Source organism: Coloeus monedula (assembly GCF_965178545.1).
Source record: "Coloeus monedula genome assembly, chromosome: 4".
Lineage (NCBI taxonomy): Eukaryota > Metazoa > Chordata > Aves > Passeriformes > Corvidae > Coloeus > Coloeus monedula.
In genome coordinates, this window is record NC_138784.1 from 2,049,293 (window position 1) to 2,069,963 (window position 20,671).

General features: G+C 44.7%; 1 protein-coding gene across 7 annotated transcripts in view; it reads left to right on the plus strand.

The window, feature by feature from the left end:
* WNK1 (WNK lysine deficient protein kinase 1) overlaps nt 1-20,221 on the plus strand; it is a 100,720-nt gene extending 80,499 nt beyond the window's left edge. For 3 of the 7 annotated variants that reach the window (XM_082281083.1, XM_082281085.1, XM_082281089.1), the window contains 10 exons: nt 1,115-1,198; nt 4,499-4,585; nt 5,230-5,299; nt 6,794-6,873; nt 7,391-8,043; nt 8,918-9,120; nt 10,103-10,297; nt 11,517-11,609; nt 16,932-17,119; nt 17,402-20,221. In XM_082281083.1, coding sequence (XP_082137209.1) covers nt 1,115-1,198; nt 4,499-4,585; nt 5,230-5,299; nt 6,794-6,873; nt 7,391-8,043; nt 8,918-9,120; nt 10,103-10,297; nt 11,517-11,609; nt 16,932-17,119; nt 17,402-17,716 — 1,968 coding nt within the window. In that variant the 3' untranslated portion in view covers nt 17,717-20,221. The remainder of the gene's footprint in view (nt 1-1,114; nt 1,199-4,498; nt 4,586-5,229; nt 5,300-6,793; nt 6,874-7,390; nt 8,044-8,917; nt 9,121-10,102; nt 10,298-11,516; nt 11,610-16,931; nt 17,120-17,401) is intronic. The other 4 variants (XM_082281087.1, XM_082281088.1, XM_082281084.1 and 1 more) reach the window with 3 other exon arrangements.
* Nucleotides 20,222-20,671: the final 450 nt, after the last annotated feature.

Sequence of the window (20,671 nt, forward strand, 5' to 3'; positions counted from 1 at the left end):
GCATCCTCACATGTGTTCCTGCTGCACAAAAAAGTTGAGCTAATGCAACTCGGCCTAGTTCCTGCTGAGATGCTTTTGGGAGGGTAGATAAGTCTGGGAGTGCACCTTCACTAGCAGCTGCTCCTGCAGTTTGACCCATCAGTTCCAGCTGTGGTAACACACTGCAAGCCAGAAGTGGTCCTGCTCCTTGAGGACTGGAGCAGACCGTGGAGCAGTTCCCCCTGTCCAGCAGCGCTCGCTGCCGTGCAGGGGCAGCCAGCTGGCCAGCGCTGTAGCCCATGAGGCTGCGTGTGTGCTCAGACTTCAGAGGCACTGGCAAACCTCAGGATGACAGCTGAGAATAAGAATTGCAAATTGTGTAATGGGTTGCTTAATTCCTACAACTTCCCACTTCCCTAACAATGGAAATGACTAACTGGTATGTGTTATCTGACCTGGTGAGGGGGCTTTGATGCCTCCTCCTAACCTTTCGAGTCTCTCTAACCTCCTCCACGTAACCTGGATGACTTGCCCCTACCCAGTTGCATGGCCTAATCACCTTCTGTGGGTCATCAATACCCTTCAGGTTCAAAAGGAAGTGATGGATCAAAAGATTGGTGTGAGAGCTCTATAAATCTGTTTCTCAACAAGTGGAGACATCCTCTGGCACTGACAGTTCCTGTTGTCAAGTCATGTTGCTTGGAACAATTTGCTGGAAGCATGCAGCTTGCAGTTTCTAATGGACAGTTAACACAGATCTGTTGGAAGGAGACTAAGTGCATTCTTGCACCATTTTAGAATTTAAGCTTCTTGGAAGAATTGTTTTAACATTTCTTCCGGACTTGAAAATACTATCCCCAAGATACTTTGTTCCTGGATACTGCAGCTTGTTTAAACTGGAAATTGTGGCTGCTCAAAGATAATCTGGATTATAAAATAAAAACGAAGCAAACAACTTCCCCTAACTTGGTTGCAAAAGTCCCTAAAGACTCTATGCTAACTGTCCAGGAAGGAATTCTCTACCAAAAAAACAGTTGAGGCTTCTGTTGTATGACATGACTGACTGTAGCTTGGTGTCTGATCCTTCTGTGGTTCCATGTCTGATGGACGCGCGTTTCCTCTTCGTTATCCATAGGTGCTACCAATAGGTTCTGACCTTCCGGCTGGCACTCCATCCAGTGAGCAGCTGCCACCTTTTCCAGGACCTTCACTAACTCAGGTGCTACACAACTTGGCAGATTTTATCTGCTTCTTTTCCCTTCAGAGAGCATGTTTCAATTAAACTCTCCATTGCATGTTATTAATGTTCTTGTTTTCCTTTTCTTTTGACTGAGTAACTCCTTTTGTGTAACCGTAGCAGTAGCCAGAGTGGTTTCAGTGGTTTCAGCATTGGGTGTGAGTGACCTGGTCTAGTGGAAGGTGTCCGTGCCCATGGCAGGGGTTGGAACTGGATGATCTTCAAGGTCCCTTCCAGGCCAAACCATTCTCTGTGGTTCTATGCAGCTTGCCCTTTGGGGTGCTGTACCCAGTGCCTAATCAGGCTTAGGGGTTGTGGTGTGGTAATCTGAATTTGAAAGGTTTTTTAAAAAAAATGTAATGCAGGGGAGTGTGTGCATAAAACTTGAACCTGTTTTATTCTTGAAAAGGGTATAGTAGCAAAATAATACGAAAAATTATATATTGCCATGAAATGCTTATGAAAATGTAAAATTGCTGCCTTTGTGAATTCCTTGTGAGGTTTTGGGGTTTGGTTGTTTCTTTTCGTGATTGCCTTTTTGTTTGGTGGGGGTTGTTTGGTTTGGGCTTTTTGTGATTATTACTACATTCTGATTTCACTAGCCTTTAATATTTGCAAAAGGTATTTGAATCTCCTTATCATAAACATGGTTTGAAATGTAGCAGTGGCTTCCCCTGCTTAGCTTCTGTCCTTGAGAGGACACAGTCTTAAGCTGCACCAAGGGAAATACAGGTTGGATATTAGGAAAAAGTTTTTCATGAAAGGAGTGGTGAAGTACTGGAATTGTCTGCCTGGGGAGGTGGTGGAAGCACCATCCCTGGATGTGTTTAAAAAACAATTGGATGTGGCACTTGGTGCCATGGTTTAGTTGAGGTGTTAGGGCATAGGTTGGACTCTGATCTTAGAGGTCTCTCCCAAGCTGGTGATTCTGTCATTCTTGTATACAATAGTTAGCTCGGATATTTTGTGTGTAAATGGTGGTGCCAGGCAATAGGACAAGGGGCAATGGGCAGAAACTGATGCCCAGAAAGTTCCACCTGAACATGAGGAAGAACTTCTTTCCTGTGCAGGTGACCAAGCACTGGAAGAAGAATGTCCAGAGAGGGTGTGAAGTCTTTCTGGAGCTATCCAGGAACCAGCTGGATGCAATCCTGTGCCATGTGCTCTGGGATGGCCCTGCTTGAGCAGGGGACCCACTGTGGTCCCTTCCAGCCTGACCCAGTCTGCAATTCTGTGTGGTTTGCACAGCTAAGGCAGATAACATCTGAAGTTGGAAGAAAAAGGCTTATTCAACTGAAATGTTTCTAAAAGTAGCTCATTTTTGCATCTTGATCTTCGAGCCACGGGCCGTATTCCTGCCCTGCGAGTAGCAAGGAAATGGGTATCTTCTTTCTCCAAACTGAGCAAGAAAAAACCACTTGTTCTTCCCCCCTGACTTCAGAGGCAGGAGCTGGTTTCTCTCTTTCAGTCAGTTCTTTCTGAACCATGGTTTAATGAAGAGAAGACCACGACAATTTGGTGATAATTCTTACCTGCATTCTTCCCATGGTCAGGTATGAGATGGATCAGGAGACAGCTGGTTAAAATCAGTCATATGGAGTTCATAGTCCTTTTCATTTTCGTTGCTGGAAACTCACTATAGTAGTAGTATTTTCCCCTAAGCTCTAAAGCACTTGTAGCCACTTTTATGACTCAAGCCACTGTACCACTGCAAAAGGCTGCTTCCTGTTTGTCATAGGTATTTCTGGCAGGATTTGTGGCATGGAAGAGTCACAAATATAGATCCCTTGCTTCTTGTCCTTTGCAAACAACTTCCCAAATTTCACGTCTCATTTGAGCTCATAAGGATTGTCTAGGAGTGAGACAAAATTGGAGGAGACCAACTGGATCAAATGTAATTGACTGTTAAGAGCATTTGCTGCTATAACATAATACTATCTGGAAAATTACTGGCTTGTCTTAAAGTAGGTATGCTTGCCTTCCGTGCTGCTTCTGTCAGTAGTAGGTGATTACACAACTTTTTTTCCTTGCCTTAGTAGCAGACTCGTAATTTGCAGACAGAGTACACGTCATTGCAAGACCAGTTTTGAACAGTCTGTTCCACAGTCTTAAATACCCATTCTGTTTATTCCTTAATTGCTTTTTAAAGTGTGTTTAGATTAATCTCTCAAGCTTCATTTTGGTCCCCTTGTTCTGTAAGGAGATCTTTATTTCCTGATCATTCTGCTAGCTCTGTTTACTTGAAGCAAATATCTTTTTGTGAGCATAAGCGATGAGAATTATTTAGTATTTCAGGTGACACGTCCCCTTTATTTTACAGTGTTGAATTAAATTAGCTCGCTTGTTGCTAAGCATTTGGATTTCTGAATGGAGTCATAGAAGTCTGCATCTTCTGCTCTTTTTTGTATAATGGAATTGATACAGGCTTTATTGTTCCTAGGGTTTTTGGTTTTGCTTTGAAATCCACAAGTCAGGAAGAATGTTACCCTGGCAACCTGTTGAAACCATCTTTATGCTATTGTGTACCTCTAACTTCCAGTGGAAAGTATTAGTTTTATGTTGTCATGACCTCTGCTTCAGTTTTAAAAACAGATACAGCTTTTTTTAATGTGAAGGACTTGGAAAGATTAATAATGCTAAAGTTTGGATGAAAATTTCTGTTCTGTAGGGTCAGAATTGCAACTTAATGGTATCTGACAATACATTCTTCTTTCAATGCATCTTATGGGCATGGCCCTAATTTAATTATTTTGGGACTTCGGGACTTTTTTTTTTATCTTCAAGATATTTTTAGGTAAAATATTCTTCTTCTCTTTCTCTTCCCAATTCAATTGGCCAAGTTTGAAAAACATCTTGTATGCCAGCTGAAATCTAAGTAATAAGCATGCTTGAGAGATTCTGCCCCTCTCCATCCTCTTCAAGTCAATCCATCTATATAGCCTCTCTGAGGAAACTTGTGGGTTGGGGCTTTTTTTGTTGTTTGGTTTTGAGGCGTATTGTGGAGTTTTTTGGGGTTTTTTTTTGTTTGTTTGGTTTTTTTTTTTTGGTGATTTTTTAAAGTTCCAGTTAATTTTCGTGTTCTATTGTTTTTAAACAAATTGCTTAAGTTACTTCCAGTCTTACTGTGCTGTAGATGTTAAGTCTAAATGTGTAGGAAGGAAACTTGATAGAAATACAGAAGCTGTACTGAGTGCTTTAAATTATAGTATTAAATATGTCTGTTTCTCAACTATGATTTATTTTTCCTGAGCTGGAACATGGTTTTACTCTTTTCTTTCTCAGTCCCAACAGCCACTGGAAGATCTGGATGCTCAGCTGAGAAGAACCCTTAGTCCAGAGACCGTCCCAGTGACATCTGCTCCTGCCTGTGTATGTTTGCAGTGTTGGTAGCTTAGTAGTCTTGAAAAACCTCAGTGTTTTCTCAAAGTCATGCTCTTAGGTCACTGCCTTTAATATCACTACACCAGTATTTAGACTTTTAAAAATAACAATTAAGAGTCATCTTCCAGTTTGTGGGACTGAGTCAACCAAAATCGGAAAAGTCTGTGTATTGCAATAGATTACGTAATTTCCTGAAGCTGTTTCCTGATATTAGTTGTTATTCCAGCTTTTCTGGTGGTGTCACCAAACTAGAAATGGAAGTGAATGTAGAATAAGGGGAAAATATGTGATATGTCAGTCTTAATTTGGGAGGGATGTTGCAAGTGTGGATCTGAAATTTTAAAAGCTTCTGGTAAAGAGCTTTGGATACTGAATGAAGACAAGGATTGACAATCCAAGTGGCTGTTTATGCATTATTTCTGCACAGGCCAAGGGGTGATGTGCTCACAGCCTCAGGGTTTTAAGGCCTGTAAAATCTCTTGTCTTGCATTTGTCTTTTCATGGGTCATACTTTGTCCGTGTTGGAAGCAAAAAAATTGCATAATATGTGGTATGTTGGATTTGTTGGCATTCAGTGAAACTGCTAATTATTTTAATTGAACTTTATTTCGTTTTCCCCCTTGCACCTGCAGTCTGTGCCCTCAGTAGCATCAACAACGGTTACTGGGCCGGTGTCCACAGCAACGCAGTCTCTGAAGGATGGTAAGACAGCCATGATTACTTTACATGATTTCTCAGCATGAAGATAGAATCCAAAATTGAACAGTTACCACTTGAAAGGTTATAGCCTTTTCTAGCAAGTCATGGAATGGCAGCTCCTTGTGGGGATCATACTAGCTTTTAGTAACCAGACGGAAATTTTCCTTGTAGGCCAGGAGCGGGGGGATGAGAGATACATGCATATTGTAGTGACTCATTTAGGATTTAAAGCTGTCCAAAATGCTAAATTAAGAGTCACAAAGTGTCTCTACTATGCTGCTAAGGTACAGCATCAGGACTTGGAAGAAACTGTTTTCTGTCATGTGTTATGTTCCTGGCAACAACAGTAGTACTTGTTTTGTGTCATTACACTGTGTTCTACATGTAGGATACCTCTCCCTTACCTAAGGGTGTTTCATTTCTGTTTAAACAGAGAAACCAAGGCTCAACTACTAAACATTTAAGGAAGGTAGTAGGAAACCCAGACTCCCTTCTGTCTGCTTTAGAACAACTGAAGGCTGACTGGGTGATCACCAGTTAAAGTCTGGATGACCAATGACTTTCAAATCTGTATGAATTGAGTTACTGGAGGGGAAATCCAAATACTTATAAAATAATCTGAGACTCTCCTGTCAGTATTCACCTAATTGTTTTAATTTTTGAAGTCTTCTGTTTTTAAAAGAGGCTGTTAATATGGTACTGAATTCTTTTCTTGAACTGTCTAGTAAACACTATTTAACATGCATGAGCCTCTGAAGTTCAATAACAAACCTTCAGAAGCTAATAAAACCATGAAGGAAAAAAAATGAAATACTCTCATTTTGGGACATTGGTAGTGAACTATAATGTAGAATTTGTTAGTCTGCTATAAAATGAGTTGGGTTTTGTCTTTTAAATGTAGAAGGTAAAGGTAAGCAAACTGGGAAGTTGCTTAATAAACAGAGCAAGCTGTCCAATAGAACTGATTTAAAAATAGCCCGTTATTTCTCAGCTTTGTGACTTTATACTGCCAGTGCACAGAGCAACAGAATCAGGAGCTGACACCTAAGAATCCAGCTTGGAAAGCTTCAGATAGGCACTTTGACTAGATGTGGTTTATAGCATTTCTTCAACTTGTCCCTTTTCTGTGAATAAATTGTCCCCAGCGTTTGTGAAATTTAGGTAGTCACTCTGGGTATTGAATTAAAATAAGCTTTCTTTTGCATAAATTTCAGTTCTGTTTTTTATTATTTGTCTGTTTTTCATCCCTGTTTGAAATCAGTGTGCTTTTTTTACTGTTGCCTACAAGTGCACTTTCAGCAAATACACTGTGCAGGGAAATGTTGTAGAAAAATGCTTCAACTTAACATAATAGTTCTATTAATATGGTGCTATGGGTCCAAAAGATAGATGGTTGAATAGAGAGTTGAATTTGAAGTATGTAAAAAGAAATGGTTGGAGTGAGTTCAAATAATTTGCTGCTCATTGTCTTCTTGATCCCGTTCTCCTTTTCCTTAGCTTTGGCATCAGGTGATGGAGAGAGCAGTGCTGTGGCTGCCGCAGCAGGAGCCAGTGTGCTGAAGATGGGACGGTTTCAGGTAGGAGATGCTGAACTCGGCTCTTGGTACAGCATCTTTGAGTGGTTCCTGGTAGTGCCAGCTCCGTGTGCCTTGTGCTGGACTTTGCTGTCCTTGTAGAGCCTGTGAAAGCAGTTCTGCAGATGCTGTTTCCATTCAGGGCAGAGAGCGCACAGTCTGTGCAGGTCTAGAGTTGTGAATACAGGGTTTCATGATGGCAGGCCTTAGCTGTTGGCCTTGGCCTTTAATGTTAGGCTGCCTTCTCACTAACAGTGCTGGGATGTTCACTGTGTTATGTCCTGTTGGTGCAGGAGGCCCCATCTGAGGCTGCTGTTTCTTGGAGTTAATCCTCCAGATTACACAGAAGTACTACTTTGTGTGGCAGTGTTTTGCCTGGGGAGAAGCAGTCGCTTGCTTTGTGGCATACCTAGGAAATGAGTTATTTTTCCCTCTCAGATGCATCTTACCATTAAGGAAAATAAAAGCATCGTGTTGAGGGAAAACGAAGGAAGCCTGCATGATTGTATTTCTATTCTAGGTATCCGTGGCAGTGGATGATGTGCTAAAAGAGGGTGACAAACCTGAAACGAAGCCAGTGCAATTTGAAACCACCTCCACTGATTCTTCAAGCCTTTCTGGCAGCAGCCCAGAGAGCACGCTGGTGAAGCAGGCTGAGTCTCGGAAGAGCGGGGCTGCGGCCGCCGCCTCCTTGGATGTGGTGGACGGCCTGGCTCAGGCGGCTCCCGCGCCGCCGCCAGATGCTGCTCAGGCGACCAAGGTCGGGCGCTTCCAGGTGACAGCGGCCACGGATCAAGTGGGGCGCTTCTCCGTGGCGAAGGCTCGCGATGAGGTCAGCTGTGCCCAGAAAGAGCCTGTGACTCTTCCTCTCTCTGTGGGCTTGGAACAAGTTGCTTCTTCAGCTGCAGCTCCGAAGAAAGAGCTGGAGTCGAGGCAGTCCCCACACATGAACGGTCCATCCTCTGATCCGGAGGCTGCCTTTCTAAGTGGGATGGCTAAGGATTTGGATGATGGCTCAGGGAGCCCAGACTCTGTCCAGCACCTGGGATCAAAGATCAGCCTCCCTGTTCAGAGCCTTAGCAACTCCTTCAACTCTTCCTACATGAGCAGTGACAATGAGTCGGACATTGAAGATGAAGACTTGAAATTGGAACTCCGTCGGTTACGGGAGAAGTAAGGCTCTTCCTTTGTGTGGTTGTGTATGGAAGATATGTAACAGGATTCATGTGAATTTCACCTGTACTTCCCTTAGCCTTTGCTAAGTGTCAGGAGCCATTGTCAGCATTTATGTAGGAAGTAAGGTTCTTCAGTGGGGAAGCAGTACATAATTATAACTAAAGAGGAATATACATGTTTGCTGGGCTTAATTTTGTACCCTGTAACCTTGCTGTATGTCGGCTGACAGCTGCACTATGGGTAAGGCTCTAGATCTAAGGAAGATTTAGCATATCACTGGAGTTAGTGGGAAAAATGGAGTCTTGTTTGAAAATGACACACAATCTCTGCATTTCTGATATGTCTTTCTGGCACTTCTAATGGCCCTTCTTTTCCTGAAGAGACCTTGTTGGCTCAGAAAAAAAAAATCTAGAAGTGAAGCTATGTGACCTAGTAATTTATACTGAAAGTTGAACTTTCTTTTAGGGTAGCTGGCAGTTTTAAATCCTGTGTATGCAACTGCTCTGAAGCAAATTGTAAGGCAGTACCAGTGTGGAAGTCTCCAAGGCCATATGTCTCAGAAAATGAGTAATCTAGCTATTCTGTAGCATTTGAATGCTTTTTTTGTACTTCTGTTTACTCTGGTTTTGTGAATGCAATGCTGGGGACTTTGTTTTGGAATTCTAGCCAGGGCCAAAGCACACTGGAAAATGGCAAGTGTTTTGCCATGTGTGGTCAGTGGTTATTTGTGGAAAAGATGTATTTCCTGCTTTCTTAAATGTCTGAGAGTTCGACCAAAGAAGCAGGTCAGGCTTGACTGAGGGGAGGAATTGTTTGCATGTATGTCTATACATATAATTCTTGTAAATCACACTGTTTTGTAACTTGTTAGGCACCTTAAAGAGATCCAGGAGCTGCAGAGTCGCCAGAAGCAGGAGATTGAGTCACTCTACATGAAACTGGGAAAGGCCCCACCTGCAGTAATTATTCCCCCAGCTGCACCCCTTTCAGGAAGAAGGAGACGACCTACGAAAGGAAAAAGCAGCAAGTCCAGTCGTAGCAGCTCCCAGGGACATAAAAGCCCTCAGCTATCAGGTAAGGCTTCCTTCAATACTTTCAGTAGATAAAATAGACAAATGCCATCTCATTCTTACATCTGTGTCCCTGTCTTTTTTTTTGAGGAGTGTCTTTCTGTGTACCAGTTCTTCCCTGGATTTCTTTTATCTCTTTTAAAATTACTTCTGCTATTTGGTAGTCTTGCTTGGGACTTTTTCAGTCCACTGAAAGGTACTGTGACATTATTCTGTAAGAGCAGTTTTAAAGTTGTGATCTGTATTGTAGTCATTGGGCTCTGACTAGGAAGAAAAGCGTAAGTTTACAGTGTGGGAGAAAAACTTCTGTTTTTTAAAGAGAGGCTCTGCTTGTTCCCTCCTGAAACTGATTTTGCAGAATGGGTCTGGTCTCTTTAGTCATCTGCAGAGATTTTTTTTTCTAATTTAGTACCACTTAAGCACGATAGTACTATTGTCCTTACACTGCAGAAACTTAGGGTTGATGGATGTTAAACTAGTGGGTTTTTTAAATGGAATGGAAGATTTATTGTACTTACCAATTGAGAGTTTCAATTGTCAAGGCTTCCTTTCTTACTAAGACCATTTTTATAACAAACAGAACTCAGGAAATAGTTTCTGTTTACTGATTGAGTGACATGGGTGACAGATACTCTGTGGGTAATTGGAGATGTTTCTCTAATCCTGTAGCAGGAGCAAACAGTACTAGAGGGCCAGCAGTGCCAGCAGAAATATTTGTTACCGCTTTGGTAATGTCCTGCTGAGACGTCTGTGTCCGGTCACCCTGGCTGCTCATTTCTGTTTTGTTATGTGATAGAGGAACCCTGTGAGCACATAAACCAGCACAGAGTTGTCTTAAAACTGAAGAATTTCTCTGGTCTTAACTGCTTTGTCAGAAACTGGAGTAGTTCTCTCCCCCTGCCTCTCCCTCTCTCGCCTGTATTGTCATGCTTGATCAAGTTCAAATGTGTGGAAACCAAAACTTTTTGCCTTCCTTTTTCCTCTAGGCAACCTGTCAGCTCAAAGTGCACCATCAGTCTTGCCCCCTCAGCAGACCCTTCATCCTCCTGGTAGTGTGCCAGAGACTGGGCAGAACCATTTGTTACAGCCCCTCAAACCTTCACCTTCCAGTGAAAATCTCTACTCTGCCTTCACCAGTGACGGTGCCCTCTCGGTACCGAGCCTTTCGGCACCGGGCCAAGGTAACACTCTAAATGCAATTAGTGTAATTAGCAATGGAAATGAATGATTGGCTTCATGACACTTGATTTTTAATACCTGATGTAAAGTAGCTTTATCCTCCGTGTGTGTGGAGGCTGATAAGGATGTTGTTTCCAACTGGATTTCTAGCTTCTCAGTCAGGTGAAGTGTGAGGTGGTTGAAGGTATGAAACCCTGGGGACAACACTAGAGAGGGCAGTGGGCTGGTGGCAGGCAGAATTCTGCTGGCCTGGGGAAAGGTGTTGGCTCAGAGGAAGAGAGACAGGTGAGAATGGGGGATTGGAAATCCAAAGTGAGACCAAGGAACGGGCAGAGCAGGTATGATGTTAACAGATAACTGAAATGGATGGAAGTGTCCAAAGACTTGGAGTCTCAGTCTTTTTAGACTTCCAAACTGGTTTGACTGTTTTTGTCAATGGAGTTTTTAACAGTAAAAGGCAAAAAAAGGCTGGTGTTCTTTAATTGTGAGTTATTCTGGAAGGAGGAGTCAGTGTAGGAAGATGAAATGGTGGGAGCAGTAAATTGTTCATGTAGTAGTAAATTGCTCAGGTTTCTCAAGTTGTGGGTTGCTTGTTATTAGTATGTTATCAAATAATTTCTCAGGCACAGCTCTGACTTATTCAGTAAGGAGGACTTCTTTGCTTGTCATTAAGGGGATGATTCCTTTGCTTAGCTGGACTTAGCTGTTCTAGGTTTTTTCCCCTTGCACATCTTTCGAAAAGCTTTGCCACAGTTTGAATACGTCAGTTCTGATGAGTGGTTCTGCTGAAACTGGAGAAGTACATACAGAAAATGGAAACAGACTTTATGGAAGAATTTTCTATGGAGTTTTGTTTTTAAGGAACTGTTTCAGGCATTTTGGAGCTACTTGAATCATCTCCCTGCACTGAGAGTTGTGCGGTGCCATTTTATAATTGGATACTTTGCCAGGACTTGGCTTTCGTATAGATTGCAACTTTATAGTTGGTTTATGTCCTGGAGAGTAGCAGTGCAAACGTGGCCTCGTGTCTGGAGGTGTTGGAGGCAGTCTCTTCACTCCCTATATTGTCTCTGTGCTCTTTGGTCTGCACTTTGAGACTTATTCTTGTGTGTCATGTGATTGCATTTCACCCTTCCAACTTCAAGTTGCTAACATCTTGTAGTGGTGTTCTGTCTCTTCTCCTCTCCTTTCTCTGTTCTCCCCGTTCTTGTTTTCTCACAGGCTGTGCGAAGTTTAACTGTGCATCTGAGAGAGTGACCTTCAAGCCTGGTGGCAGGAGGACCCGATTTCTGAGTACGCCCTGCTTGGCTCTTTGTGTGTAACACCTTTACTCCTTCCTTGTCTGTTTTTTGTTTTGTCTTTTTGGTTTTTGTTTCTGCTGCTTGGATCTGTTTCATGCAGCCCATTCTCATCTGCCACCTTGTATTCCCTCCCATCCCATGGCTCAGCTCAGCTGCTCTTAGCACACCTTTAGAAGTTTGGGTTCTCACGTTAGGTGTTCTCTGCTGTTAAACTCACTAAAAGGAGCTCTCATTTTCCCATAACCTTTAGTGGAAACTTCCAGGACAGGTCAGTGAAATGACACAAACTGAGGAGAGTTGGCAAGGTCCATCGGTAATTTCGCATATGTTAGATGACATGGGACTTGTCGGGGGGCAATCTTTGTAGTGGAAGAGTGAGGAAGATCTGTTTTCCAAATGATCCCGTGGCTGGACACTGCAGTAGCTGATGGGGGGAGTGTTGCCCTCCCCCAGCAGTGTGCTTGCATGCTCTCAGCACTAGAGCCGGCGACAGTGCAGAGCTTTGATGCCACCTGTAGGCAGTTTGTAGTGACGATTTGTGTTCATTAGCAGATGGCTAGCTAAAGATCCAAATGTTAAAGGGTTTTTTAAATAATTAGAGAATATTTCCAGGCAAACTCAAAGGAACCTTACCTACTAATGGACCCGGGTTTAGAAGTTTTTCCTGTGAATTGGAGATATATTAAATGTAAAAGAAATAGCAGTACAGGTGGGTAAATAGACATTTTCAGACATCCTGTCAGCCCTCACAAGCTAGCTTGCAGCTCTTTTCAGAATCCTCTCATTTGCACTTACATTAGGCCAGACTTACAAGAGAGCCTCAAACTTCTGATGTGGCTGAAATAACAATATGCTTGAGCCAAGGCTGCTGGTGTGATGCTTTTTATTGGGAGTGCTGCAACATCTCCCGTGCTGCTTCCGCAGGCTGGACCCTTTAAATGTCTGACATGTGTTTCCCACCCTCTGGAATGACTCGATGTGAGAGTTTTCAGTGCTGTCAGGAGCCCTCCCGTCGCTGCACTGCATGGCAGTACCACACATCTGCATCATCTGTCGTGCTGTGCTTGGCAGTGGCTCAGCTGAGCCCGAGCTGTGTGAGGGAACTGGGCCTGGCCTTCTGCAGAGACAGCTGCAATGCAACCAGCTCCATCCTCTGAGAAAGGAAGGGAGGCAGAGGGAGGGAAACTTCTTCCTGGCTGTTCAGTTTTGCACTAACTCTATCTCACTTCACTGGATTTGGGATCTAAGCACTAAAAGTATTTAATTTTTCAAATTGAGCAGCTTTAAATGTTTTTGCTGTGTATATTAATGTGCAGATGTGCACTGACATCTGCACTCTCAAGATTTAATGTTCCTTTCTTGGAAGAAGTTAAATTCTTACCAAAGCTTACTTAAAATTGTTGTTAGTCTGGCCTACTCTTTTTTGGGGAAGGGAATATGAAGAACAGCCAGAATTGACAATGAACTGAATGTATGTGAGTATAATTTACTTCCAAGGGCTTGGCTTGCTGTAAATTGACCATCATCTGGCTATAAGAGTACTTTGGCATGTGTATCTCTTGCTTTTGGGACTGATGCTAAGGGAAACAGATTCCTTTTGCAAAGAGTGTTGTAGCTGTCCTGTAAAAGCGGGTAATACTTGGCATGGCTCAGCTTGGCCTGGCACTTGGCTTGCTGCAGGCTGCTTGCTTCCTGCAGCCTTGTCCTTGAAATGCTGTGGCAGACTGCTGTGGAGAGTGACAGCTGGAGAAGATACTGGGTTGGAATCAGTGGTGTTGAGGAAACAGTGCAGTGACTGATGCTTTTAACTGTGCAGCTGGAGAAACAGAGTGGTACAGCTTGGCAGGGAATGTCTGAACTGTTTTCACACATCTGAAAAAGAGGGTGACAAACTAAAAGCACTCAACCTATCAAATAAATTTGTTGCTGGTTGAAATTTGATAGTTGTAAAATGCTTCCTACGACCTGGCAAAAATGGAATATGTACTTGCTTTTCCTTTTGTGATAACAGCCATGGTTGTGACTGTGTGATAACAGTTGTGACCTCAGTGTCTCCTGACATTCTTCAGTATGGTTTGGGAATTACAAAGAATAAATGTAGGAGGCTGGGCCTGGTTTCTTTGTGGTTAAACTGTCTCAGACGAGTCTTTGAGTTTGTGTAGAATGTCCCAGTAGTGACTGTAAAAGCCCTGCTGTGCTGTGTCCTCTGTTTCTCACCGAGCTTTTTGTAATGTTTCCTGATACTAAACATTTCTCACTGTTTCTCTTATCTTTAACAAATTACTCTCTCTTTGTGCTTCAGGGAAGATGGTGAAAAAAGTCTGTCCTTGCAACCAGCTCTGTAGTAATTATCTTATTTCTGTTATCTCCGATTCCTGATTGTAAAGCTATTCATCAGCTTTTCCTGGTCACTGAAGCCTTACGTCCCTGACTCTGTCTCCAGCACAGCATCTGTCTGTCTGTGTTACGCCCTCTAATGTGTGCTCTGTCCTTAGTATATTGACTAGTCTGGTGCTGCTCTTGCAGCCAGGTGGAGGCAGGCAGAACCTCCCCTTCACCACGCGAGAGCGACAGCAGGGTCAGCTGCTCACGGTAATGTGCTGGAGTTGTACTCAGAGCAGCTGCTTGTTTTCGATGGGGCTTGTCACCTCAGTGATGGATGCAATTGCAGACACTCCTCCAATGTTTTAAAAGCCTAAGAGTAAGCCATCAGAGATCTCCAGTGTGTCTCCCAAAGCAAGAGATGTTCAGAAAAGCCTGTGTGTGCACATGCCATTTAAGACTGTTTCAAGGGTGTCTCTTGGCTGCTGGTTTATGGGGGGAAAGAATCCAAGGGCAGAATGAGGCATTGTGGGTAGTGGGCTGGAGAGAGAGAGCCTGTTTCACTTCAGATCCCTCATGTCAGAGCAGAACTGGGGACGGCTGCCGTGACCGAGCAGGAATGTGGGGGGTTGTTTCCATGGAATGCTACAAGTTGAAGCACTTGCTTTTCAGACTCTTCTGGATGGCAGTTTCTGCAGGCAGTGAGTGTGTCAGAGCTAAAATGTGAAATTCCTGAGAAGTCAGTTTTAAATTGACACTACGTGAGAGCTCAGCTCTGCTGCTGTAGGCTGCTATGTCTGACCTGAGATGGGAGCTCCCTGACAAAATCACTTGGGGAGACAAAGCTCTGGCAGCCTTTGTCACCGTGAACCAATCTAGTTCTTTGGAAAACTCTTAAACTTTCCTGAGTCTTGATTCTCTACAGCTGAATGTGCTGCAGTATATGCCTTGATTAACTCTCTGCCTTCCATAGCCTGAGGAAGCTCTCCAGTGTAGGTGCAGGATCCAGAGTACTTAGTGATTAAAGTGGAAATGTGCAGTAGCACAAGTGGATGCTGGCCATCCTGAAGAGGATGAGAGCAAGTGTGTCAATTCCTGCATGAACCCTCATGGTGGAATGTGATTATTACTCGTTTTGGCAGTGTTCCCCCTCACCTCTTTCTTGGTTTTGCCTCATTTGTCTTTAACTTCACCTTTCACATCGTTGCTCTTATTAAATGATTGTATGCAGAGCCCTTTCCACGTGATGCATGCCTAAGGTTCTTGTTACTTCACAGCAGGCTTTCCTTGCACCACACAGGGTGTTCCTGCTCCTCTCCATCTGTGCTGCAGCCTCACTCCCTGCTCAGGGAACCTTTTTCTTCCTTTTCCATGTGTTCTCGCATGTGTCTGCCCCCACTAACAATTCCTGCCCCGCCTGTGGGCACCCAGCCCCAGAGCCACTTCCATGCTTGAGCTGGAACTGGGGGGGGGTGGATCTGTGTCCTTCCCTCCTCAGCACTACTAGAGGCAGTAACACTTTGTTTATTTGTCCTGCGTAGTAAGTATGTCACCTTCCTAATCCACTCCTCAATACAAAACATTCCTGCAGGGGTTTGGAACCAGTTCTTTCTTTGATACAGTGGTGCCAAGGAATGTGGCTGATTGCCAGGGAAAGTGGGACAGAGGAAGGGACCTGCCAGGCAAGAGACAGCGACGCTGTCATTTGGCCTTTGCAACAGAGACATGGTGCTTGTTGCTGCCATTTCTGCTCATCCACCTCTAAATGGGTTCCCTTCAGAAATGACTGCCATAAACTCAGGTTTTCATGGATTTCCCAGGTGCAGTCTCCTGAGGGAGCAAGTAGAAATATTTGAGGAGCTTCAGGAATAGGTGAGGATGAGCGTTTGTGAGCAGTGCTGTCTTGAGCCTGCTGATGCTGATTTTGTTGTTGGGTCTGCCCTAGTGGTTAACTGGCACTTCCACGTCTGTAAATGAGGATACTTTGCAATACTGCTGGGAATTTAGGATCCTAGGTAACACATGATTTCTTTGCTTCCTCATATGAGGTCTGCTTTTCAAAAACCTAGACTGGAGTGCAGTTGCTTGTTTATGAATATGAGGGGCATAGGAAGGCTATCAAAACAAAGCTGCTACATTGGTTTTTCCCCCCACAGGATAATGTTCAGCAAGCTTTCTAGCAGAACCAAAACCTGGCATTTATGTGAAGGGGTTTTGTGTTCTTGCCTGTCAGAGCTTACCTGAGGAACTACTCTCACTCTTGCCTTCTTTAAACTGTATTAGTTATTTGCATCTCAAATGCTTATTCTTCTGACTTAGGAAATCTGAACATAATGGCAAAAAAATGCTTTCAGAGGCAGAAAGCAAAATTTAATGCAGTGCAGACTTTCCCTGCTGATCCTGGCTGTTTGGTGGATGAAGACAGTCCCATCTGGTTATCCTCAAGAACATAAGTAGAGCAGCTATTGGAAACAACAGTTGCTGTTTCTGACGGGCTGGTTTTTTCCTTTTTTTGTGAACTGGGTGAACTTTTCATTTCACAAAGTGGAGATAATTTGCTACAGAGCAGTTGGCAATGCTGATTTTACTGATCCTTATTCAGCATCCAGCATTGTCCTCCAAGGTGGAATTGACCTGTGCCAATAGTGGTTGCTGCTAATTAAAAGGCGTAGGGTGAGAAAACGACGTGACGTGCCTGTACTGTCATTCAGTGCTGAAATCTAATGTCCTTTTTCTTCTACAAAGACCTGTAGGCTGCTACCATTCCCCTCTTAGGATGACCACTTGCAGCACTTCTTGCAAAGTAAACATCTCTGTGAAACACTCAATCTGAGAAAACGCCTGTAGGTGTCCTTGCAATTCCCACTTCAGTGTGTCCTGGAATTGAAACCTAGAATTAATCTGCATGGCATTTTAACTGGCTCTCTCGGGTGTGCCATTACCACAGTTACTTAATGCACTAAAGAAAGGTCAGCTTTGGCCCAAGTTGTGATTGCTGCTGTTGTGTTTGTAGGGACCAGCAGCACCAACACCGTGGGGGCTGCAGTGAACAGCCAGGCTCCCCAGACCCAGCCCACTGCCATCGCCTCGAGCCGCAAAGGGACCTTCACGGACGACCTGCACAAGCTGGTGGACAACTGGGCCCGGGATGCCATGAACCTGTCTGGCAAGAAGGTTGGCAAAGGGCACAGCAGCTACGAGGTGAGGCAGGACCTGTGAGGGTTATGGGGAACAGCTGTGGGTGTCTTTCTGTCTCACTGGGGCTCCAAACACAGCTGGGACAGCAGCTCTGGAACACTGTTAGCTGGCTCTTCCTGGGGAGGATGTATTGCCTGCTCTGGAACAGAAGGGGAGAACTAAAGGGGAGGGCCGTGGCATGTCCTTGTAAATACCCACTGGGAGCGGATTGTGGACCAAGGGGTGGACTGGTGGCTTTTAGAGCACAGTTGTGTAACTGCTCTCGGTGGTTGGATTATCTTTCAGGGCCCTGGAATGGCAAGAAAATTCTCGGCACCAGGTCAGCTCTGTATCTCTATGACATCTTCCCTGGGTGCTACGCCCATCCCTGCAGCATCAGCTACCTCTTTAGGTCCCTTCAGCAAGGCCATGTGCCCCCCGCAGCAGTACGGTTACCCCGCAGCGTCCTTCCCCCCGCCCTGGAGCGGGGCCGGGGGGCCAGCACAGCCACAGCTCGGCCAGTTCCAGCCCGTGGGTGCCACATCTTTGCAAAGCTTCAACATCAGCAATTTGCAAAAGTCTGTCAGCAACCCTCCAGGCTCCAACCTGCGGACCACTTAGCCGTGCTCGGAGACCCTGCTGGCTACACCTCGGGACAGGACATGGGGAGGGAGATGGGGCCCTGTATCAACTACTAGTGCTGCAATGAACTGGTAGCTTGCCAGACTGGGAATGAATTTATCTTTTCCAACCATTGCTGTCAACTCTCTGTAGCGGGAGTTTCCCCACACACTCGGAAGGGGGAGGAGGATGATCAGCATCCTTGTGATGGGACAGTGCTTTTCACCGAGGGGGGCTGCTCTTGCGTGGCACAAGAGCTGTGAAGAGGAGCCGTGGGGTCAGTTCATGCAGTCTTGCTGTAAAATTTTTCTCTGGGTTGAGGCTGAATCCACACGTGTGGAGGTGGGAGAGCTGAACCCCCCAGCATGAGGCTTTAGCACGCTTCCTGCCTCTTCCTGAAGAACCAAGATCAGGAAGAAAGCTGTCCAAATCCCCCTCCTCTCCCTCTCCCCACTCAATCGTATCTGGCTCTGAAACTATGGGGCACATGAATGGACTTGTGATGCAGCCCGTGCTTGATAGGTCATTACTGCTTTAAGTAAGATATTAACAGCTTTGACTGCAGCATTAGAGCAATTTAAATTGTTAAAAAAAATTTTAAAAGTTCCCTGCGGACATGTACTTACCATCAGTTTTGATGTGGAAACACTGTGATATATAAATGTTGTTGGACAACAGTAGTTTAAAAATGAGTGGAATATAGAGGGTTAAAAAAGTTAAAAAGAAAAAATGGGAAAAAAAGCTAGCTATATCCTTATACTTATTGGAGACACTTTAACTTTTTCCTTTGTATTTTCATTGTATTAGATAAATAAATGTGAATGTAAAATTGTATAAATTAATGTACTTGAATACTTGTCTGTTCTCCCAGTATGCTTGCTGGATATTTTAGTGCCTTGGACTTCTCTTGCTTCTGCAGTTTAGCATCGTCTTCCCAGCAGAGCCCAGGTGGACAGAGGGCAAGTTGAGGGCAGGATGTTTGTGCCCAGCGCCCGTGACATCCCGGGCTCCTGTTTGGAGTAGAAGTGTGGAGGGGAAGTCACCGAGGCCGCGGTCGGAGCAGCGTTCTGTGTGGGGGAAACTTGTCCGGGTGGGCAGAGCTGAAGGTGTGGGGTGACAGGGGCCAGGTGGGGTGGGACAGAGGGGTGCAGGTGAGGCTAAAATGAGACTTAACCAATATTGGCTGTGGAGGCAGGAGGGCTGGATCAGAAACGGAGAGAGGATGGGGAGAACGTGTGTCTTTGGGAAAGGCCCAACTAAAGATGCAGTTTGACTCCACCTGCGAAGTGGTAAAGATGTTTGGTCAGGATGTGACTTGAGGGAGAGGTGCCATTGCTCGTTGGCATGGGCTTGTCTGCTGGGATTGCTTTTCTTACCTTTTTTTTGGTAAAATTCATTTAAGCCAGGAACAGACTGTCCTGGTGCAACGTCCATTGCCGGCAATGGATGTACTTGAAACAGCCGGCATCAAGAAGTTTCCTCTGTCTTACTTGGAGGATTTACAATTTTGTTCACTCTTAACAAATTTCAAGCTGGTACCAGGACTGTCACTATCTGTCACTTGTCACCTCTTAGTACCTGTACTGTATCTTCTGCTTTGGTCATTCTCCCTTTTTGTATTCAGGAAATACTGGTTTCCTCTTCAAAGTCAAAATAATGCCAGCCAGTATTTGTGTAGTGCTGCAAAAAGCTGAGAAGGGTGAGAGTGCAGCTTGCTGGTGCTTGGGAGCAGCTCACCGGTGCCCTGGAAGCTGGTGCATCACAGGGATGTTACTTGCCCACGTTGGTTTTTATCTCGGAGCGCTGTTCCCTGCTGGGGCCTTAACTGGGAGTTTCCGTGTCTGCAGATGTTCTCACTCTTTCACTTTCACAGAGAAACGTGCGAGATGCTTTCCATTCCTGTCACTTGTTTTGCAGCAGTTCTGGCAGCAGGGCAGGCCCAGGCTGGAGAGGAGCGCCCGAGGGCAGGAGCTCGTTGGAGGCGGCTCCGGGCCGAGGCCGGGGTGGTTCTGTGGGACAGCGGCAGGGGAGGGGCAGGCGAGCAGCGGGCCCGGGGCTGAGGCCAGGTGGGAACCTGTCTGAAAGGATGGCTGCAGGGGAGGCTCTTGAGCACGCCCAGGGGCAACCGGAGCGGGGACAGACCCGAGGCAGTAGTGAGACAAGGGGAATATTGGCAGAGGAACTGGTCAGCTGGATGCAGCACATGGTTATTTAAATTTGATCTAATAAGTTTGAGGTCGTTTTTTCACTTAATGTTATGCAAGAACTGGTTTTATTTACCATTGATTTTTTTTTTTCTCCCCCCCTCTCCTCCTGTGGATGAATAACTGAAGTCTAGAGGAATAAACTAATGCTACTGAACTGTTAAATTATTTTGTTTAATATTACACTTTGAGTATCTTTTTCCACATAAAATCTGTTTCTGAATTACAAGCGTTTTCTTTACATTATTTAACAATGTACACTGTAAAAAATAAAAATAAAAAAAAATAAAATTAATTGAAACTTTGGGCTTCCCTGGCTGTAGTTAGTTGTATGTTTTGCACTGAACCCTTCTTGTATGACTGCACCCCAGGCTGCAGTTTGTTCCTTTGCAGAATATTGAATGAATCCATTCAAATAAACCAAACCTGCTTTGGTTGAGCTGTGGGTTTTCTTGTGGAACAGCCAGTTCCAGCCCCTCTGTCCTCCTCCTGCAGTGCTGTAACTCTTACCCAATTTACCAGTTTGTCACAGGACATACAAGAAACCCAATTTAACTAGACCCTTAACTTCTCAAAAGCAGCGACCAGTCAGAGCCTTTGGCCTTTAACAGGATACTCTGAAACGAAGTTCTGCGAAGAATAATTCCTAAATGGCCCTTGAGGAGGGGAGTGGCCTGAGGGAGGATAAGGGATCGGCTGTCGCTGCTTTTATGGCTAGGACTGCTACAAAGTTGCCAGGTGCGCTCTGCTG